The sequence below is a fragment of the Vigna umbellata genome, chromosome 9 (genome assembly GCF_029865625.1).
Source record: "Vigna umbellata cultivar VRB3 chromosome 9, Vumbellata_1.0, whole genome shotgun sequence".
NCBI lineage: Eukaryota > Viridiplantae > Streptophyta > Magnoliopsida > Fabales > Fabaceae > Vigna > Vigna umbellata.
In genome coordinates this window covers 26785567-26793705 of record NC_142173.1, presented here as the reverse complement: position 1 = coordinate 26793705, position 8139 = coordinate 26785567, and the positions used below count along the sequence as shown (strand labels likewise).

The 8139-nt window shown below is 34.8% G+C and overlaps 1 protein-coding gene across 2 annotated transcripts; it reads right to left on the bottom strand.

The window, feature by feature from the left end:
* Positions 1–23: 23 nt before the first annotated feature.
* On the bottom strand, positions 24–7742 carry LOC124822415 (Polynucleotidyl transferase, ribonuclease H fold protein with HRDC domain-containing protein). 2 transcript variants are annotated; one of them, XM_047294409.2, is made up of 12 exons: positions 7438–7742; positions 6794–7029; positions 6600–6698; positions 6051–6134; positions 5810–5896; positions 4146–4266; positions 3615–3796; positions 3489–3527; positions 2298–2803; positions 1743–2217; positions 831–1498; positions 24–325 (listed from the first exon to the last, which is right to left on the bottom strand). In XM_047294409.2, exons 1-12 carry the CDS (start codon positions 7643–7645, stop codon positions 319–321), a joined length of 2712 nt encoding a protein of 903 aa, XP_047150365.1. In that variant the 5' UTR covers positions 7646–7742; the 3' UTR covers positions 24–318. The 2 variants fall into 2 exon arrangements, with proteins under 2 accessions (XP_047150365.1, XP_047150364.1); XM_047294408.2 differs by having other exon boundaries at positions 24–296.
* Positions 7743–8139: the final 397 nt, after the last annotated feature.

Genomic DNA, 8139 nt, shown 5'->3' with positions numbered 1-8139 from the left:
TGCTAGGTAAACAGGTCACAGCGTTGTTGCTTTTGTAAATTCATGTTCGAATAATTATAGCATGGCAAAAATGTCCTTGAAAGTTATTTGTGCTATCGTTACAACACAAAAAGGCGAAAGTACTCGGAGTTATCAAATAGTGAAATCAACAAAAAATGAAATTAACGTCTATCAGATAGCTTTTGACGGCATTGAAGTACCAAAAACATTCAGCTTACTGTAATTACTCTGCAGTGGCTGAAGCTGCTCTCTTGTCTGGTTTGTACACACTGAACTCTCCGAAGTCCCTTCTTCCACTGGCAAAAATAGTGTCCAAAATCAAAGCCTCGAGGAAAGGAATGATAAACTCAGTTTCTACACACATTAATATTACAGTGTACTGCAAATAACTACCTAATAGACAGTAAAAATAAAATAAAGATTTTGGGATATTAACAAGATATATTAAGGACGATTTTAAGCATCATCAATTACCTTGGAAACAGAACGATAAAAATAAATAAATAAATTAGATGGCTGTCTAAATAATGTGATGCCAAATTTTGAATATAAATGTATTCGCAATGTATGATGTATGAAACTAAAACTAGCCTCCTTTTTCGGATATTAAATAATTAGTCTTTTCTGCACCAACTAGAAAATGACTTGTTTATATTCTCAGTTTTTTTAAGGACGAGTATTATTTATGTTCTTGTAACACAGATTCCATATCAATATGCCTCAAAAGGTATATTGAATATATGACATAGATATTCATTGAGCATAAATGACCAGCATAAGGATGATAACTTGTGATTAGAAAGATAGAAGAACGTATAATCATAGCATACCTGTGTTTTACATCCCAACCACCAGGAAGAAAACGTGGTTTTACAGCGTCCACAAATACTTGTCTCCATCTTTGACAAAACTCTCGAATGCCATCTTCACCATACTCCCTCAGTAAATGTTCTACAACTTGTTTCCCATGAGGTCCATGTCCCAAGAGAGAGAGTTTTGAATTATGTTCGGTATGTATAGATTTTTCATCATTGGGAGAACAAGACAAGTCACCAAGTCCATTTGTTTGTGCTCTGTTCAGACAGCTGTTATCAACATTTACAGCAGCAGAGTCACAGCCCTCATTGCAATATGCAGTTGCAACTGTAATCTCATCTTCATTGAAAGCTGTAGAGTCAGGTCCGTTAACTGTAACATCAGAAGCTGAAGTGGAGTTTCTAAAATCATCTTTTCTCATAAAGAGCTCCGTATCTACTTCATTTGCATATGAGCCATCATGAGCCTCAGTTTTTAAGTCATCCACATTACTCATTCTGGGTGAGCAACCAATATGATTATTCTGTTCTGGCACTGTAGCAGTACTCCCTGTAGAATGTTTAAAAGAAAACCCTCTCTTCTTCTCAAATCGTCTTCTCTCATGAGGCGTCATGCCAATTTGCAAAGCTCTTTCTAGATCTTCGTCAGATATGTCCCTTCCTCCATAATATCTCTTTATAATCTGCATGTAAATTAACAAATAACTAACAATGATAATCACTACAGAAGGATAATGTAGAACCCATATTATATAGGTATAATGCATCTAATCTATCTGCAAAAAATTCCTTAAACAGATCAATTTAACTTGGCTATCTCTAACAACGTTTAGTTGAAACTATTGAATAGAATTTCATCATGTGGGCAACTACAATAGTCAATACTGTGTCAAAGCAACCAAAATAACAACACAAATACAAGCAAACCTCAGTAAGTTCTTCTCGGCGATTGAGAGGCATTCTTGGTCCATGGCGTAAAAGAGCCATAGCAGCTGTTCGTAACTGTAATGGAGATACACCACCCTCTTCAATTTGTTTTTCAGTCTTTTGACCTGGATGAACTACCCTCCGAAGGTAGAGAGGAATCCCAAATTCAGCAGCTATTTTTCTCTTGTACTTTTCTGCTGCGGCATGTGCAACCTCATGACAATCCACACAAAGTAGGACAATATCATGAGAACGATGGCTTTTCAAATGCTCAGGGAAATGTATTCTGTAACATGATGGGATGATTCGATATCGTAAATAGTGATTTCCTTCACCACATCCAACACATATATTTTTCTTGCTCTGGATATAAAAGTCATTGTCTTCATCCTCTGGACGACCTTTGGGTTCAAAAAGAAGCATTATAGCTGGGGGATCCTCGTCAACAAGTTTTGCAAGATCCCGACTAAGATACCTGGAAATCTAAATATTAATCTAAGATAAACCAACAGAAACTTTTAGTCTAAAACCTAGGAAAAAATGAAGTGCACAAACCATTTAAGCTTCTTCTCGTCACAATAACAAAGTAGCCTCCCATCATTAGCAAATATCCGGCAATTGTGATAAACAGGAGATTTACAAGAGAACTTTTGAACAAACAAATCTCGAGAAGCCTTCCGAGAATATTGTTTAGAACTCTTTAGGCCCAGTTGTTTATGGGCTAAATTAGGTCTTAGATTACTGTTTATCAACAAAGCATAATTAAATATTGAAAGTGGACAACTCCCATTTTGACCTATACACTTCTGAAGAATCACTGAATAAATATCATCATCATCATTAACCAACTTGTTTGCAAGCATATGATAGATATCACTGAGGTGACTGCAAACAACAGGAGACGAGGAAATGATGAAAGAGTTCACACCCATTTCCATATTGATGTCAGCCTGGGCTATGATCTTGTGTATTTCAGAGTGACTAGCTGAAGGCTGACTTGCCAAAGCAACAATTGCCTGGTCTGAGAGTACATATTTTAAGCTCTCATCATGAATACGAGCCTGAAGTATGGACATGCCACAGAATAATCAACTCATGTTACTAACAATTTTTTGGCACCAAATAAGAATATTATCAGCACTACATCAAAATTTGTACAGCAAGCTACATAATCTTCATTTATAAATTTATTTCATTTTAACTAAGCACATGCTTGGAAACCCTTTTTTCTGAGAAAATAATATCTTTTTTCCCCAAAAAACTAAAGTTAGCAAAAGAAGTAATTATTTCTCCAAAATAAGTCAAATCCATCACAAAGTTAGTTTTGTAGATTTCTTTTTTGGATATATTATGGCAGAAATGAACTTAAACCTAAATATTTCTGTGGCTATATATAATAGACTTAAAAAATTATCCCACCAGTAAATAACTGAATATGTCAAGTATTTTCAACATACCAGAAAACCAATTCTCAATGTATTCTTTTTTTAGTCCATTATTAAAATAAGTTCTATTTTGCCAGACAACATAAAAAATGTTGCGACATTTTGAAAAAAAATTAAAATTGACGAGACCTCTCAAATGACTACAAACATAGAATGAATTTATGCTCCATCTCATAATGTGCAAACTAAAGCAGTATTTAAACTAAAGAAAGTTAAGAAAGACTGATAGTCATAGTAATATTTATAAAACTATTCTATAATTGCATCTAAATTTAAGGAGCCTTTATATATCATAACTCACCATCAGATCTCTCCATGCGCATAGTTGCCTCACAATATTCTAAAGCCATAATCAGAAGATCACATTAGAACAGTGTATCAATTTGACCACTCACAATACTTCAAATCTGAACAGGAAGCCGCAAACCTGGGTTTCATTTGATATAGACGTAGAACCATGACTACACACTTGACGTGAAAATAATGATAATGCAGAAGATTCCCCAGGATATGCTTCAATCTCCTTTGTGAAAAGTTGTAAACATATCATGTTTGAACGCCGACTAGCCTCAAGAACAAAATGGAATTTGCCACTGGAACAAGAGTTTTCTGACATAATAATAAATTCAGAATTTAGACCCAACAACATTAACATAGCATCCTAAGAAATTGTTGAGATGAGAAGTGACAAATATCAAACTTATTTTTTCAGTTAAGTCATCAAAGTTATCTGGTCAAAATGACACAATGCTAAGGCCATACCATAATCATTTGTTGCAGATCTTGCATATTTCAGGTATAAATTAATATGTTTTCCTTCAAAATATAAAAGGAACAAGTGCTTGATGAGGTAGATTTTTAAAGTTTTTGGGTATTAAATAAAATGGTTAGCATTTATCAGAACTTTTTTTCGTTTCTATCTTTTCTCACTTTCCTCACATAAGACAAGAATGAATACCGTTGTCCAGTTGTTTGAGTTCATTGATCAGACAATTCGCAATATACAACAGAAAGTGTGCATCTGTTCGGGCATAATGTACCATTTCTGCTGAGAGAGGGCGCTGTCTCCAATCTTCACGCTACAATTAAGCATATAACATAAATCAATTCTGAAACATCCCAAACACAGAATAATAGCATTGTGTCTTTCTTTTAAGATTTTAATACAAGAAATAGGAAAAGGTTTGTTAGATAGCTCTATTAGTACTTAAGGACATTAGGTTAGTAAGGTAAGATAGTTCAAGAGGGCATACGAGGTGAGGTGGAAAAAGAGATCATCTTGTAATATTTTGTTGAGAATTGGGGCCTCTTGGCATTGAGAGGCACGAACACTCAAAGTTTTGCAGTGTCCTCATAATTGGGGTTTATTAACCCCATTTCTAAATAAGAAACCAAGTTCTATTCTTTGATATACCTCATTAAATATCCAGTTTCCTGCATCATTAATAACCAATGTAACAAGATTATAAACGATTGCAGGCACAATATAATTCATTGTTCAGATGGCTACTTATGAAAAGTAGAAAACGAAGCTATTCAATTGTATGATTCAGAAATCTCTTCTAACTTGCTAGAGCAATCTAAATTTCAATTTAAATTATGAAGAGTGTAAAGTCAGAATAGATGCGTTACTACATCTTCCCTCATGATTGTGAAAATGAATTCACCACTAAATTTTCGTTCTATAATCAAACTATTGTATTTTTAGCGTGCATCTCCATATTTTTCTCTGTTTTTGTTCAATAAGGTCTGGTATAAATTCACCATTCAAGCAATACTCAATTATTATGTTATTCCAACACATTTGTAACGGTTTGCCATTTCATTACAATAAATGTTAGTCTTAATATCAATTGATAGGGGTCAAACTCCTTCTAATGTTTCATTTGTAATCTTGTGTACAAAAGAAATTTATAATTGAGGTTTATCCAACAAACAAGTGCAAGAATAATTACAAAGAATGCTATGAAATCTTTATAAAAGAGAAATAGTTCCCTGAATGGAAGAGAAATTCTCCCATTCTAGATAAGACTCAAAAAAGTCTACCATCCATTGGGAAAAGCTAATAGAATGGCATAACTTTATAATTTCTGTTAGAAGTGGACTTGAGGCCTAACTCATCCCCACAAAACCGGCTTGTAAGATGAGGTCTGCACCCACTTATATACTTTAATTTGGCCTTATCTCTAGTCGATGTGGGACTTCCAACACACCCCCCTCACGCCGAGGTATATACATCTCGAGCGTGAGATTAGACATTAATGGGTGGTCCAATAGCAGCCCGATAATGGGTGGAACAATATGCCCAACAAACAACCAATAATGCTAGGATAGGCTCTAACCATAGCTCTGATACCATGTTAGAAGTGGACTTGAGGCCTAACTCATCCCCACAAAACCGGCTTGTAAGGTGAGGTCTGCACCCACTTATATACTTTAATTTGGCCTTATCTCTAGTCGATGTGGGACTTCCAACAATTTCTTTTATAATGCTCAAAATAATTGTAGGCCCTCTGACACATGAGCAAATGAAAAATTTAGGTATTGCATTTTACCAAGTAATAGTTATCTCAGCAAATTAATAAATTCATTCAGTGAAGGATTAAGTTCGATAAGTCAAACCTGTAGTAATTTATTTGTTGTCACACCACAGTAAGTTTCAAGCAAATAAGCAAGTGATTTCTGTGGTTTTGACAGCAGCTCACATGCCTACAGCACATGAACAACACACCATATTTAGAAGAAGTTACCGCCAATCAATTGTAAAATGCAAACTTCTCCATTTCTGTTATGCGTGAGGGGAAGATTATGTATGGTACATGGTCCAGCAACATGATAATAGCAACATGTAAAGGCAGCTCACCTTTGAAGTATCAAAGAGGTTAACAACGTATATGTGGAAGTCCCTCTGTAACCAGACTATATCATTGTCAGCCCCATGGAACACCTATCCACAAATTTTCCATTGAGAGGGAAAGAAACTGTCATAAATAGACTTGGATGGAAAAAAATACAGACGAAAACCTCAACTAAAATATTCTTCGATAGAAAATGTTTTTAATGCAGTGTCTATCTATACCTATCTAGTTCCGAAAATTGTATGATTTTAGTCTCCAAAATTCCAATAGTAGGTCCACTAGGTATTGCAATGCAAATGAGCAATTTCGGTCCCCTTATATGTTCTACATTAGAGACGGAATAGATTTTTCAGATGGAACACGAGATGACAACATGACAAATAAAAGACCAAAATCCCACATTACAATACCTGAAAGATCAAAAGTATAATTAAACGGGGAAAAAATTTGTATTATTCCGATTATATTTTACATTTTTAAAAACTAAGTAAATCCCTCTCCCCAAAATTTATAAATCGTATTTGAACAATTTTAAAATATGATAAGTTACATACTTTACAAATTGAAGGATTGGCGAAAACAGGGCGAAGAATGCCCATAAAATCATGCAAGGCTATTGTGTCAACCAAATAATCTTTCTCCACTGTAGAAATCTGCTCCATGAGATAAAAAGACAAATATATCAACAAATTTATCAAACAGATTCCTGAGATAAGCAACCAGGTGTTAAAAAAATGCTCAAAATTACCTGAACTAATGCTGTAAAGCCTAGAAAAGATCGTAAGCTATGTTGCTCTGTATCCACAGCAAAAAACCTCTCTTCACTCAACGCATCAACTAATTCCTTTAACTGCGTCTCGGTGTGAACCCAAACATATGAATCTTTCATTTCTAAGTCTACAGTTCCAAATTCAATTTCAGGCGGAGGAGTTTTCAACAATGCTGTAATCTCCGCCTCAAACGGATGCGAATTCGAAGCATTCTCTGCAAGAAAACAACTAAACTCCGTTTCATATTCACAACCTTCGTACACAACTAAATGAAGAATCCAAAAAAAAATTAAAATAACGAATTTCTAGCTCTACGCATTCTGTATAAAAAAATCTCGATTATGAAACTGCGATGACAAGTCACTTCAGATTCAACCTTCCTCAAACTCAATCCATTTCATAACTCAAAATATCCGGAAAATATCGCCAAACTCCATTAAGCTCTTCAAATTTTAAACCTCAAGCTAAAAAATCGCACGAACAAAAACAGAAGAGTCTTAGAATGACATATTTCCTATAGTTACTACATATAAGCATCACGATCGAGTACTTGAACTTTCACGTATTCCTTCCCTCATATGCATCCAAACACAGAAAGGAGTGTGCAGGGTGTGAAATGTACCGTCGTTGTTGAGATGCTTGAACTGAGTGTAAGAATTGTCCGATAATACGCGCTTGAATGCACTCTGTGGTTTCTGTTCGGAATGCAAATAGCACGAACTAGAGGAGTCGTGCTTCTTGCGCCTTCGCGCGGCCAAGAAAACGGATATGATAGTAGCTGCGATGGCTACTGTAGCCACGGTAAATGTCACGCGCATCCTGTTGTTCATTCTCTTCTTCGGAGAGATTCAGTTCGGGTTTTGTGCTGAACACGGTGGAGGCGGCGACCGCTCATGCTGGCAGCCGCGGAGTTTGATTTAACCAAGTGTTTTTATTTGTCTTACGTCGTGACACAGTCAGATGTTGAAATTTGGATGATATAATTGGGCTTAAACGTTAAAGCCCACTTTGAATTTTTTTTGTTCGGAAATTTCTTTTTTCACCTTATATTTTCCTTACATAAATATGAAAACCTTCATTTATTTTTAAGAAATTTTCTAACTTATATAATTTAGAATTATTTTTTAGGATAAAATAAAAAAATTGGATATCAAAATCTAAAAATTTACTTTCTTGTAAAATTTGAAAAATTTTCTTAAAGACATATTCATTAAATCTTTTGCAAATTTTATTTTCAAATATATTTACTTCTTAATTACTTCCTGACACCGCAATCTTCTTTTCATTCTCTTAAATCCTTCCTTCACCCTTTCCAAAATTCATC

Bases quoted from the DNA above. Each gene is read 5' to 3' on its own strand.
- LOC124822415 (XM_047294408.2), bottom strand. From the start codon at position 7,645: ATGAACAACAGGATGCGCGTGACATTTACCGTGGCTACAGTAGCCATC. The intron at 2,804-3,488 runs GTGAGTTATGAT...TCCATACTTCAG, and splicing joins GCGCATGGAGAGATCTGATG to GCTCGTATTCATGATGAGAG. The intron at 297-830 runs GTATGCTATGAT...TATTTTTGCCAG, and splicing joins GGTTGGGATGTAAAACACAG to TGGAAGAAGGGACTTCGGAG.